This window comes from Fusarium oxysporum, chromosome 4 (assembly GCF_000149955.1).
Source record: "Fusarium oxysporum f. sp. lycopersici 4287 chromosome 4, whole genome shotgun sequence".
Classification (NCBI taxonomy): Eukaryota; Fungi; Ascomycota; class Sordariomycetes; order Hypocreales; family Nectriaceae; genus Fusarium; species Fusarium oxysporum.
The window spans coordinates 4,988,128-5,001,938 of NC_030989.1; the positions used below are offsets into that span (position 1 = coordinate 4,988,128).

At 44.5% G+C, this 13,811-nt stretch overlaps 3 protein-coding genes across 3 annotated transcripts; 2 read left to right on the forward strand and 1 right to left on the reverse strand.

The window, feature by feature from the left end:
- Positions 1-476: 476 nt before the first annotated feature.
- Positions 477-2,385, forward strand: FOXG_04629 (uncharacterized protein; the record flags this gene model as incomplete). The annotated part of the gene is made up of 4 exons (XM_018382657.1): positions 477-676; positions 736-790; positions 857-2,226; positions 2,295-2,385. 4 exons carry the CDS (start codon positions 477-479, stop codon positions 2,383-2,385), a joined length of 1,716 nt encoding a protein of 571 aa, XP_018239410.1.
- Positions 2,386-4,042: 1,657 nt separating this feature from the next.
- On the reverse strand, positions 4,043-7,807 carry FOXG_04630 (structural maintenance-chromosome 2; the record flags this gene model as incomplete). The annotated part of the gene is made up of 5 exons (XM_018382658.1): positions 4,043-4,304; positions 4,375-7,463; positions 7,517-7,637; positions 7,689-7,729; positions 7,781-7,807. 5 exons carry the CDS (start codon positions 7,805-7,807, stop codon positions 4,043-4,045), a joined length of 3,540 nt encoding a protein of 1,179 aa, XP_018239411.1.
- Positions 7,808-8,625: 818 nt separating this feature from the next.
- FOXG_04631 (uncharacterized protein) lies at positions 8,626-10,569 on the forward strand (the record flags this gene model as incomplete). Its single annotated transcript, XM_018382659.1, has 7 exons — positions 8,626-8,851; positions 8,911-9,199; positions 9,282-9,351; positions 9,418-9,852; positions 9,909-10,106; positions 10,170-10,304; positions 10,360-10,569. 7 exons carry the CDS (start codon positions 8,626-8,628, stop codon positions 10,567-10,569), a joined length of 1,563 nt encoding a protein of 520 aa, XP_018239412.1.
- Between the last annotated feature and the right edge of the window lie 3,242 nt (positions 10,570-13,811).

Genomic DNA, 13,811 nt, shown 5'->3' on the forward strand with positions numbered 1-13,811 from the left:
ACATCGGCTCCATAAGGAGAATACAGTGCATAGGTTAGGTACAGCGGGATGCAAACAGGATTCGCAGGTGTGCGGGTAGGACTGATGCTCAGAAGCTAGTCAGGGGCAGCTTGTCAGGTTCTCAATACTTATATTACACCTAAATCAGGTGAATAACCTAGTATTGGGTACCTAAGTAAAGCTAAGCTATTAACTAGAGAAGCTGGGGCCTATCAACGCGACTGGGACACCTGCGAATACTTTTTACATCCCACCGTGTATACGGAATGTGCCTCTGAGTGTCTGTCGGTGTTGGTCTTGTTCCGAAACGCGAGTTCCCGTAATTAGTGTTAGGTGCAAAAGTAAATATGCCTCTTAAATATACCCATTCAAACTATGCAGGACATGCTCAAAGAATAAAACCTTTACAAACTTGTTTGACTCCTACCATCGACAAACTACTTCTAAATCTCTATCTTTCACACAAACCAATCATCATGCCGAACAAATTGAGAGACATCCGCAAGGTTGACACCACCTCATACCCTTACATCTATGAAGAGAATGTCTCCATCCCGTTGTCAAACGGTGGCGTTGTCAGGTGCAATGTCTACCGACCTCGGGACACGGAAAAAGGTGCACAATATCCTGTTATTGTCACATATGGCCCTTATGGCAAAGACGTGCCTTATGCTGAGTAAGAGGCCATCAGCAATGCTGCGTCGCAAGCGTGTGGTGAGGCTAATAGAGACCTAGGTTCAATCCAAAGAGTTACGCTGAGGTCGATCCTGCCCACAAAACGGAACATTCTGTGTGGGAGACTCCAACCCCCAGCTATTGAACGGCTCACGGGTATGTTGTAGTCCGTGCAGACGAGGTGGGTGTAGGTCAATCGCCTGGCCTGTTGGATATCCTTTCATCAGCTACCATTGATGCCTTCAAGGAGGTTATCGAATGGGCTGCGGATAAGTCCTGGTCGACCGGTAAGATTGGTCTACTAGGGATCAGTTATTACGCGGTGACCCAATGGGCTGTGGCGGCCAGGCACCCCAAGGGGCTGTCAGCCATGGTGCCCTGGGAAGGGTTTAGTGATGTGTACCAAGACAACTTCCGACACGGCGGTATTATGAGTAACAAGCTGACCAAGACATGGTTTAAACGCCAGGTCCTGGCGAATCAATACGGCTTGCCAGGGAGAGCCGCCAGGCCCTTTGGTCCTGACACCATCGAAGGCGATCTTGATGAGATCGAATTGAAGACACAGCGAGTCGACCCAATCGAAAGCATACGCGAAAATCGCTACCGTGATAGTCCATACTTTTCTCGATCGCATTATGACCTGCGGGATATCACCACGCCGTTCCTAAGTGTTGCCAATTGGGGAGGTTACCAGCTCCATCTGCGCGGTAACATCCAGGGGTATATGCACGCGACTTCCAAGTTCAAGTACCTACGATTTATTGCCGGGAGACACGACCTGCCTTTTTATTATCCTGAAGAGGTAGAAGTCCAGCGGAGCTTCCTGGATGCCTTCTTAAAGGACGATGACCGTGACGGTTGGACATCGGGCACAAAGCCCGCAGTTGATCTGCTCATGAGGAGGGGAGATATGGGATATAATAACTCGACTCTGGAAAAGCAGTTTCCTCGTCGTCAGGAAAATGAGTGGCCAATCGCGCGGACCGAGTACACAAAATTCTTCCTACATCCCGATGGGAGGGTTGGTTTGGATACCCCTGCTCCGGGGTACTCTAAACAATCCTATCGGGCTGGTGGACTTGAGGATCCTTCGCAAGTGCTCAGTTTCCGCAGTGCTCCGTTCAGCAACGTCCTAGAGATTACGGGCCATCTGGTCGCAAATATCAACATATCTGCCTCAAAAGAAGCCTGGTTGCCACCACCGACTGATATTGATGTATTTGTAACTGTCCGGCACTACAATAAGGATGGTAAAGAGGTCTGCTATACCGACAGCACTGGTGAGCCGGGCGCTGTGGCCAAGGGAGAGCTGCGACTGAGTCTCCGCAAGACTAACCCTGGACATCCAAACCATCGAGAGTGGCTCCCCTACCGAGACTACTACTCGACCAGCGTGCTTCCAGTCGTGACCGGCGATGTTTACCAGGCTTCTGCGGAGCTATGGCCTACGTGCGCGGTCTTCGAGATCGGTGAAACGCTCGGCGTTGAGATTAGTTCTCGTGATACAGCAGGTGTCGGAGCTTTTGGGCATGACGATCCCATCGATCGGTACGTAAAACATCCCTGTGAATGCAAGTATGTTAGGGAAGAGAAAGCTGATTCTCGGTTTCCAATAGGGATGATAAAGTGCTTCAAGGGTGGAATAATTTGATATTTGGGGCGCAGAATGAGAATTACTTACTTGTGCCGGTTATTCCTGAGAATTAGTTTACCGACAGCTAATGTACATAACAAGCAAGCGGCACATAACTCAAGTGGCCTTCGTGCCGAACAATCTGTTTACAGTGTGATGCGAAGCTCGGAGAACCTCATCGGAGCGGGGTGGTCTAATTAGGAACCTCCGTGCGCTTGGACTCCAGAAGTTTGACGTGCCCCACGCGGCCAGCGGATCCTGACTCTACCTTATCCGAAGATACAGAATTAGGCCACATGAAATTCGGTGGTTGTGTGGCGGCGGAATTTCCATCTACGTACAGTCCGTAGCGGCCATTTTATGGATAGTTTCGAAGTTACGCTGTCAAGGGCAAGGGTCACGCCATCGTGAATAACTTCACAGTTGCCATGAACTCTGAATCGCAGGGCGCAGCCTGCTGCCTAGACAATTGGCAGACTGAACATGAATATAAAAGATCGACTCTCGTCGCTGGTCTAGATAGAAAAGCAAGTGCTCAGTTGGTCTTGGTTTTCCACCTATACATGCGATGTACGCCATTGTGAATGCCATCATTTTTCTCGTTTCTTGTGCTGTAGTGGAAAGACACAAGCATTGGAATTCAACAGCACACATTTCATAGCTAATCTTATTTCTATAAAACATAAACCTTAGATTACTCTAGGCTTTACAAAAGTCTTGCCTCTTGCACAGCCAAAGACACATAAAGTCTCCGAAAGTACGTTGTTTGGGGTCCTTGTTCCTGAATAACTACAAGTCTCACCACCTAGGCTGGTGATACGTGTTCTTATTCTTTGTATCATCGTGTCCCTGACTTCTTGCGCTCAGTCAATCTGCAATGAACCACCATTAAGCTGGCTTCGCGACGCTGAGCCCAGAGATCTTCACTGTCATAAATATTATTCTGCGCCCCTGAATTCACATGGGATGACCGTGGATATCTGAGATAGCGGCGGCGAAGTTGAACACATGTTTGGTATAAAGCAGCACAAGTAATTATCGTACATGATTTGTAAAGAAACAAGCTTTTCGGTCTTTGGTACCTAGGGTAGGATCAATGATCATTGAAGTACACCCGCAGCAATTAATAGATCTCCGGTGCAATAGACAAGACCAAACACCCAGATAGTGGTCGCATTTCGCTTATTGTTTATATTCATGTGCTGAAAGACCCGAGCTCCCAGTTTCGGTCCCGGCGCTTGTTTTAGTTTCGTGACCCTTCGTTTACTACAGAGTAGGTCGGATTCTCAACGTTGTATGATACCCTCTAAGGCTATTCAGACGAATATCGAGCTTTCCATTGAGGCCGGCCAGAATGAAACAGGAAGCTCCGGTGTCGTTTCTTTGGCGGGGCTTTTGGATTGTCAGCAAGGACAAGAAGTGGGAAGTTTGGAGAAAGCGGGTCAAATACCGTAAGGCATTGGTGAAATGGGGCGTCACGCATGAACTTTCGGAATACCCGGAAACCTCCAGCATTCGCGTGTCGGCGTTGGGAAAACCCCATGGAAAAACCAGCGCTAGGGGTAAACACTGCTTTCTTGCTTCATACTAGATAAACTCAATTACTCCCTTTCCATAGTCTACAAGAACCGCGACACACGCCTAGATCACCAGGGAGACCTTGACAAGTGACATCATTCGCTTGGCATGCTAATCTACCTTGCTCATTCAAGGGTTACGACTAGCATATCATCAACAAGCTGCCGACTTAAACGTCTGAACTACGCTGGTCCCCTCGCTGAAACGTGTCCGGAAGATGGTGTTGGCATTTTGAAACATGCCATCCTTCAAACTGACAACAATAAACTGGGAACTTTTGAATCGTGTCTTAATAAGGCGTCCAATATTCTGTGTATGAGCTGGATCCAAGGCAGCGTCCACTTCGTCCAAGATATACAGTGGCGCAGGCTTGAATTCCAGCAGAGCCAATATGAGTGACAATGCAACAAGTGATCTATGACTTTATCAGTATCTTGGCTTGCCATTTGACGTTGTCCTTTTTTTTCTTTTGTTCAGAAACGTACCTTTGGCCACCACTGAGTTCCATAAGATTGGCTTTCCAAACATTACCGAGGCAGACCTTAAACTCAAGGCCATCATTGATTGTTTTACCTTCTGGGGGATCTAGCTGTGCAGAGTTTCCTCCTGGGAGAAGCTCAGAGAAAATCTGGCCACAGTCTCTGCTCACCTTCTCCCATGTATGGTGCAACGTCTTCTTCTTATAGTCATCTAGACTAGCAATAGTCTCTTCAATCTTCTTCTTATCACGGATGACGGTTTTGATCATAAGTTTGAGTGCCGCTTCCTTCTTCTCAACACTCTCCAACGTGTTCATAACCTTGGGGTTTACCCTCCTCTTCATCCCTTGTAAACGTTGGGCCAAAGCCCGTAGTTTGGCCTTACTCTCCCCGATATTCTGGCGGTCAAAGTCGTATGGTGTTCCGGTGAGCCCGAATTTGTCCCTTTCATCAAGGATCCAGTCATATTCGGCGTCCATCTGGCGTAGATCACTGGCCACTCCCTGTTGTTCGTTGTGGAGCTTTTCGATCTGATGAATAAGTTGTTGCATCTTGAGGCTTTCCTCTGCGATCCGTGCCTTTTTTGAACGCGAGATGTTGTCTAGGTTTTGAAGTTCGTTCTCAAAAAAATTGGATCTGGCATCCTCAAAGTCGACTTGCGCCTGAAAGGTGTTATGAGTATCGTTGAGCCTCGTTCGATCCTTCGAAAGGTTTTCAACCTCTTGTTCCTCTTTCTTTATGTTCAGTTCGGCCTCTTGCAACTGCTCTCGGGCGGCTGACAAATCGCTGTCAGTTTGCTCTAGATCTAGATTTGCCTTTTGGAGCTCCTTCTGTAGGTTCCTGACATCGAGTAAGCTCTTTTTGTGCTCGGACTGGAGTTTTTCCAACATCTCTTGAAGTTCTGCCAGCTTCGCAACCTCATTGTCGTTGAAGTCGTTCATGTCCTTCTCAATTTGCCAAATGTCAGAGTTTGCTTCCGCTTGTCGCGATTTTGCTTCCAAGATATCCTCATGCAGCTGTTGGATCGCCGCATTCATGTCCCCTACTGCCCGAATAATAGTTGATGATGAATTAGTTCTGATCTGCTCTTCAGCTAGCCTGATTCCATGCATTTTCACAGCCAAAGCCTGTTCGATCCTGCGAGCCTGGTCTACCTTCGGCCTTCCTTCTGCAATCTTGACCCGTAGCTCGTTCAATGATTGCTCTGCTTTAGTGAATTGGGACGCTAAGTTATTGAGCTCTTGTAAGGTTGTTAGGACGCAACTGGAGTTTGGGGAGCTGCCACCCGACAAAGTTCCAGAAGGGTCATAGGCATCCCCTTGGAGAGTAATGCTCCTCATCTTGACATCAGCATCAAAGGTGACGCGTTTGGCGATCTCGGCATCTGCGCAAATCAAAGTGTTCCCAAACACGTATTCCATAGCAGTGGCTATTTCGTTATCATAATCCACGAAAGATAGCGCCAAGTTAACTTTACCAGGGGCTATGGTCTGCGCTGTCGCAACAGTCTCAGCTGAGGCTTTCAAAGCAGCGATCCTATTTAGAGGGATGATCGTCACGCGTTTGCGTAGTTTGCCTTTCTGGAGCAGTTGAGTACCAGTGACGTCTGAGTCAACCACGACATTAAACAGGCGACCGCCCGCGCAAGTTTCCAAAGCCTTACCAGCCTCCGAGTGTTCTTTGTCGAGGGTAAAAAGCTGCGCCACAAGGCCCTTGACCTTAGAGCGATCGAAGCCTGGAGTTGGGTCTGCATAGCTGAAGTTGATATGGGCAACCTGTCGCTTGAGTTCATCGGATTTCTGGCTACAATCGCGCAAAGTTTTCAATAGAAGCAATTCTTGTTCTGCCATCTCCTGATACTTGCCTGGTGCAACCTCAACCCTTGCCAGATCCTTCTCGAGTTTCTGCGCTTCTTCCTTCAAAATATTCACGCTGCCCAGGAGATCGTTGATATGCTCCGTGGCCTTCTGCGCTCGGGGTGCTTCCTCCCGCGCACGAGATTGGAGGTGTTCGATCTTAAGCTTGGCCTTTTCTTGTTCCGTAGCAGCTATGGTGGCACGATTCTTTGCATCCCGCAGTTGCACTTGGTAACTGTTTCCCAAGCTAATCGTCGAGTTTACACCAGTTTGCAGAGATTGGAGGAGCTCCTCCCTTGACTCGATATCCTGCGATTGCTTTGTGAGATCCTTCTTGGTTTTGTCGTATGTTGCCTTTATGTTATCGAATATAACTGTCTTATCTTTGAGTGCCGCTTCCGATTCTATGACAGTCTTCCTTGCCGCTAATTCTTTCTCCCGTTCGTCGTCGAGACTTAACTTCTTTAATTCGATGACTGTGTCCAGTCGCACGAGATCATTGGCATGCTTTCTGACTATTTCTGCGAGCCCTTGTCCTTTTGCGCGTTTGCTGAGTTCTTTGCCGTGTTGTAATTGAACTCTTCGAGTGTCATCCTCCAAGTAGGCAATCTCACCCCTCAAGTGCTCAACAGAGTCCTGGAGGCTTTGGCGTTGTTTTTTCTTGCATTCCAATTCTATACTCAACGGCTCCGATCTCTCCTGGCGTTTTGAATAGTCGTATGCGACTACGACGCGCGTGAGGCGCTCAAGATCGTTTTGGATTTGTTGAAATTCCAAGAAGGTACTCTTTTCATTCCGAAGTCTTTCCAATTTGGGCTCAATTTCGTCCTTTAGGAGCTCTTGAAGTTCCTGTAATTTCATCTCTTTCTTGGCCATTGTCCTGAAAGCCTTGTCCTTTCGATCTTCAAACATTTTCGTTCCTGCAGCTTCCTGAATCATGGCTAGTATTTCCATTGACTTCATGTTTAACACTTTTGTGATCTTGCCTTGCATGATAAGAAAGTTAGGATTATTGATGTTTAGCTGCACAGATTGAAAAAGATTGTGGACTGTCTGTTGTTGTGCACGATGTCCGTTGATCAGGTATTTTGAAGTACTGCCAAGAGTGATTTGTCGCGTTACACTGATCGTGGCATATTCCTCAAATCCTATCGGCGATTGGTTCTTATCTCCATTATCGAAAACAATTGTGACGCTGGCCTTGGTGACTCCAGCCTGCTCGCCCTTGTAAATGAGATCCTGCACGTGTCATTAGCTGTGCACCCAACGGATCACGTGCTAGAGAATCATACTTGAGAGTTTTGTGCTCGGACAATGGACATGTTCGTAATGCCGAGGACAAAGCAGATAGACTCGAGAATATTCGATTTACCGCTGCCATTCAAGCCAGTGATTGCGTTGAAACTCTCATCCCTAAGCCGTTACTAGTGTTCCATAACCATACTCAACGTTCACAACACATACCATCCCGAAATTACGGTGCGAGCGGCATAGGACTTAAAACCCTAGATAGCGTTAATTGACTAATCAAGTCCGGAAACAAAAATGCCTCCTACGTCGATAATAATTTCAATCACCCTCATGACGGCGAAACCAGAGGGGCAGTAGTGCAGGTACTGAATGTTCGCGCGTATCGCAAGAAAACTTTAAGTCCGAAAGATTATCGGAAGACGTGACAGAGTAAACAGAACAAGACGCGACTATTATATTATCAATCACATGACATCCTGGCATCTTATCCGCTCTCTTCACATAGGTTGTGCTAGTTCCCAGACAGAAACAAGGATCACATGGACTCAAAAACGCAAATGAGTCGTCAAGCTACACGTGTCTCACAGAGATGTGGTCACAGTGTGATTGGTTCTTGGCCATTATCTTGAGCCTGCGTTTTACGCGACGAACAGTTCGTCATGATAAGCTAGTGAAGACCTTATCCCAGATCCGGACGCCCCGAGGTTTAGGACAATTCTACCTTTTGTAGTCAGAAACAAAGAGGCCAAAACACGATATGGCGGACTTTCCTAATCTAGCTGGCGGACTCAAAGGGCCCCTCTAGCGGGCTCCTTCTAACCTAGCCCGATTTGGACCGCGTTTAATCTCCGCTTCGCACATCTTCGCATTGTTAAGCTTTGGCCTGCCATCCTGGTTCGCAACATGAGTTAGTTCTGCAGAACGATCGGCGGCTGAAAGGGGATGTCTCGCTACTCGGCGGTTTTCTGCCCCGTGGTTCGCTCCTCGGCTCTTCGCTCCCCGGCGCTTCGCTGCTCAAAAGCTCCGGCTTCCGACCACTTCTTATACTCGAGCTTTTGCTGACGTCAAATCACTATGAAAGGAGATTCAAGTTTTATACTAATTTCAATACCTCAAACTCCAGAGATACCATCAGTGGACTCTAGGCATTATGGCATTGGGAGGTCTACTGGAGGCCACACAAACCCAATACCTCCCACTTGTTTTCACAAGCTGTTTCTTAGTATGGTACTTCCATTTGCTTATACATTCTTTGTCATCTCCCCTGCGGTCCGTATCCGGTCCGCCATTAGCCCGCTTCAGCCGCGTCTGGTATTTCCGCCAGGTTTGGACGGGGAGGTTCCCCTGGACCAATATCGAACTGCACAGGAAACACGGTACGGCCAAAATTTGTCATTATCCTTGAAGCATACTAGCAAAGTATACTAAGAAACAGAAGGACCTGTTGTTCGTATCGCCCCTAATGAATACTCCGTTGATGATCCCTCTGCTGTCAAGACTCTATATGGACACGGGACAGCATTTACCAAGGGCCCGTGGTATGATGGAAGTACCAACCTCAAAGACGAGAAAAGCAATCTCTTCGCCAACAGAGATATCAAAACCCATGCCGCAGAAAGGCGAAAGGTCGCCTCATTGTATTCAATGTCAACTCTTGTGAAGATGGAGGATGCAGTGAACGATTGCATCGTGCGACTGGAACAAAGGATGCGTGACCTTGCGCGGTGGGTTTTCTCCAACGGAAATGCAATTTTCCTTTTCTTTTGTCCTTTATTTTCTATCTGGTTTTGACTGAACTGCTCGTAGGTCCGGAAAGCCGATTAATTTACAGTGGTGGATGCAGTGTTATGCGTTTGATGTGATAGGCTCCATCACGGTGGGTTTCCCCCCCCCTCACTGCCTTTGAGGGAACCTGCGACTGACCGGAATGCGAACTATGTAGGTTTCTAAACGTTTTGGCTTCCTCGATTCAGGGAAAGACCCGATGGACCTTGTTAGTGGACTTCATGATTTCCTCACTCATGCCGCCCGTATTGGCGTCTACCCGGATCTGCATCCCATACTCTTTAAGCTTGGAAAATTGGCCGGTAAGTTTCAATCGGCCGGCACAAACGGAATCATCAGAGCTTTCATTTTTACCAGGAAGCAGATTGGTGAGTACAAAGCCATGAACAAATTCCTAAAAAGCAAAGCGGACGATGAGGAGGCCTTTTTGCCGAGGTTGTTGCGCCTCCATCACGAAAAGCCGGAAAGTGTTACCGAAGAGGATGTGATGCGAACTTGTGCGATCAACGTCGTAGCGGGCAGTGATACGACAAGTATCAGTCTTACCGGCGTGATGTGGGCCTTGTTGAGAAACCCGAAGGCTATGGCGAAGGTATTATTTCAAACCTAGTCGGGATAATGAGCCGGCTGACATTTAATCTCTATCAGCTACGCGCCGAAGTCGACGACAAGTACTCCAGCGGCGAGATTGGAGACCCAATCTCATTCGGGGATGCTCAGAAGATGCCGTATCTGCAGGCCGTCATCAAAGAAGGTCTAAGGCTGCACCCAGCGGGCGGCCTGCCTCTTAGCCGTATCGTTCCAAAGGGAGGCGCTACGATCGCGGGCCATTTCTTCCCTGAGGGTGTAAGTAGTCTATCGTCTGTCACCTGTCTGAACTACATACCTGACTCATGTTTCCATACGTAGAATATTGTTGGCATCAACGCGTGGGTGGCTCACCGAAACGCAGATGTATTTGGCCATGATGCAGACGAGTTCAGGCCTGAGCGCTGGCTTGTAAATGGGGCGGACACGCAAAGAATGGATAGATACTGGCTTACGGTGAGACCGCTGATACCATGCACATATTTTGGGGGTTGGCTAATTTAAATGCCAGTTCGGTCACGGTTCGAGGACGTGCCTGGGCAAGAATATTGCGCTGATGGAAATTTCCAAACTTATCCCACAGCTGATCAGGAAGTTCGATATTGAGCTGGCAGACCCACAAATGAAGCTTGAAACGGAGAATGTTTGGTTCGTGAAGCAGACAAACGTGATTGTCGAAATCAAAGAAAGAGCCTTGAGCCCAAACTTTTCTGGCAGCTAGGTTGGAAAATGCTCGGTTGGAAATTTTACGCCTTGTATACTATACTCACTGCTCTTCCCAACGTAGTTGCTCAATGTGACAACCAAACCATTGGTAGCGTGGCCAAAAGCGAACAGATCCATGAATCCGTCCACTCTCGGCAGCGATTACTAGAAGACGAGTCTTTAAATTGTGAAGAGCACCCATCGTGTCGCCGTCAGGCGAAAGCAGCGTTTACGCGCCTATCTGGGTTATTACTTTAGCATAAGCCCCTTAGAGTAGCACGCCCTCCTCTAATCTAGTTCTTTAGTAATTAGACAAACTTAATACTTAATGCAAGTAACGTACATGATAAGCTTATGTCACAGACAAGCATGTGTCACAAAAAATCCCAACCTTTAAAACAGAAATTACCAGGAAAGCATAATAAACTCTGTAATTAATTAAACTTAATTGCTATATCCTTCTTCAGATACTACAATAACTATTTGACATGTCCTTGCATTATGCCCCGTCTTGCCGCATCCTCTACAGCGCCTTCCCCTCGGTCGTGGCGACCCGCCTTGACGACCACTTCCTAATAATTCGCCTTTAACCTGCCTATCTATATTTATCTAATTAATTACTTCCCTTACTTCCTATACTATTATTACCTCTCCTTTCTGTAGTCTAGTCCTTTTTGCCCTTTAATGCCGGCTTAGTGTTTTATTTGCCTATTAAAGATTATAGACCTGAGCTCTTAATAACACATTCTTATATATTATTACCTTTATTCCCTTAGAAAGCGAGTTTAATGCTTCTAGAATTAACTCTGGCAAGCTACTTTTATACGTTCTAATTCGTTTATTAAGCTATTTAAACTAAGATTAGGCCTTAAGGATAGTTCTAGGTGTCTTTAAAACCTAAGCAGTAGATAGGCCGGCCTCCTCCTTAATGTAACGGTTACACAAGCCGTTAAACCACAGGGCAAAAGATCGGGCCATAATCGCTATGCAAGCAATCATGGGTGTGCTACAGCTGCCTTATAGAAGCCTTATAGCGCTGTTACGGGCACGAATCGTAACACTTAACTGGTGTTAGAGTCCGTAGGTGTATATTAAGCTTTAATACCACGCTTTCTAGGTCAAGAGGAATAAGCCTAGCGCCTCTAAAAGCTGCCTTAATATTTTTCTTAGTTATAGTGGCCTAAAATGCTATATAAAAGGCAGTAAAGAACTCAGTCTTAGAAACATGTATTACAGAGTATCGGATTAGATGCTTAATTTCTTGCCTATAAGCCTTCTTAAGCAGGCTAAAGTACCTAATATTAAGACGCTAAAGTAAATAAGATAAATAAGGCGGCATAAAGAGTATAATAATCTTATTTACCTAGTAATATTTCTTAAAGTTAAGAGAGTGGTAACTTCTATGGCTATTAAGGGTTAGAAGATAATAGCAATTAACTAATTGCCTATTTATATATTAGTTAAAATGCTTTAGCTGCTTAAGGCCTAGGTTATTATTAGTCTAGCTATTTAGAGATATTATAATAGCCTAGTTATCTAGGAGGTTATTTTCCTGGTACTAATTGGCGAGGTGATATTAGCTAGCACCTATAATAAACAGCGTAATTACCTAGCCTTCTGTATTAATTACCTAAATTATAGTAATTTATTTATAATTTCCAGGCTATATTAATTTTAATCTTCTATATCTTTCTATGCCTATAATAACTATTTTATTTATAATTATACCTATTAAAAAGCTAATCTTATTAAAGTTATAAATATTAGCTAGATTAATATTATATTTTATAATTATGTTTTCTATAAGCTTAAACTACTTTTAAATCTTAGTTAGATCTTTATATTTAGCCCTCTAGTAGTTATATCTATAAAAAAGCTATATCTTAAGCTCTTTGTATTACTTAATAAAGTTAAAAGCCTAGCGCTTATTAATATGTAGCATATTATAGTTAGTAAGTAATTAGTTAGCTATTTCTTTTATATTATATAGTTGCAGGGGAAATCCTTGCAAATCTAGGTTCAGGATAAACTGAATTATAACCTATTCCTCTAGATCAGATAGTTTATATAATTTAGGCACCTAATCGCATCGAGACTGCATGCCTCCCTGACGGCGACCTAGCTTCTGATGATAGACTTGGTATATTAATGCAGCGCCTCGGATGCTTAGTTTTAGATTATTTTGAAGGGCTTATAGGGCAAGAAGAATTTTTACTTTATATCTTTAATGGTTAAGAATTAATTAATTAAATATAAAAAGAAGAGAATAAGGGATTTTTATAATATATGCTTATTTGTAATATAAGCTTATTATATATATTAAAGAATACCTATATAAGCTAACTATAAGCTTTAAAAGACTAAGTACTTTCTTATAGTTTATTACTATAGTTAGATAGTAAGGATATCTAATATAAATCTACTTAGATATAAAATGGTATTCCTATAATTAATATACTTATAAATAAGGTTATTTACTTACTTTAGCTTAAGCCTATAGTATTATTTAAGCTTACTGCTTATTACTTAAAGCTTGGACTACTGATATTTTGCCTACTACTTAACTTATTTTACTTAGGTTAGGATATTAATAAGGGCATGGCTATAATTTTCTCCTTAGATGTATTATTATTATTTAAATATTAATACTAAAGGTAGTATTTAATACTATCCTTTATATCCTAAAGCTATTATAGCTGCTTTAGAGAGGTCTAGTTAGCCTTAAGCCACTAGAGACCAAGGTCTAGGTTTAAAATAACAGAGACTATGAATAGAGGTAACTACCTAAGGAGGGCATAGTACTTATTAAGCTTAATCTAAGTATTATTAATACTTACCTTAATACTTATACACCTTTAACCCTTTATATAAGTATTATTACTTATAGAGTAAGTATTACTTTATAGGTAGTTAATTTAAGAATATGCAAGGAGGGCATTATTATTAAACTGTAGGCTGGCATATAGATAAGCCGGAAGACCTGTGTTATAACAGCGGCGTAACGGTGTGATCTTATATGCCTCAAGCCGTGATAGTAGTTGCGGCTGGTATAAGGGCCGGTCTTAGGTTTGGGCCGACTGCCAGTGACTGCATAAATATTAATTTCACACCTATAACTAACTCATACCTCTCTCCGTGGCTTCTTTGCCCTACTTCTGCAGCTAGATAAGCGGATTCCTTATTATAAAGAGCTTGCAGATATTTTATAATACACTATACTCCTATTATAACTTCCTGGAGTTAGCTATAACTTCTACT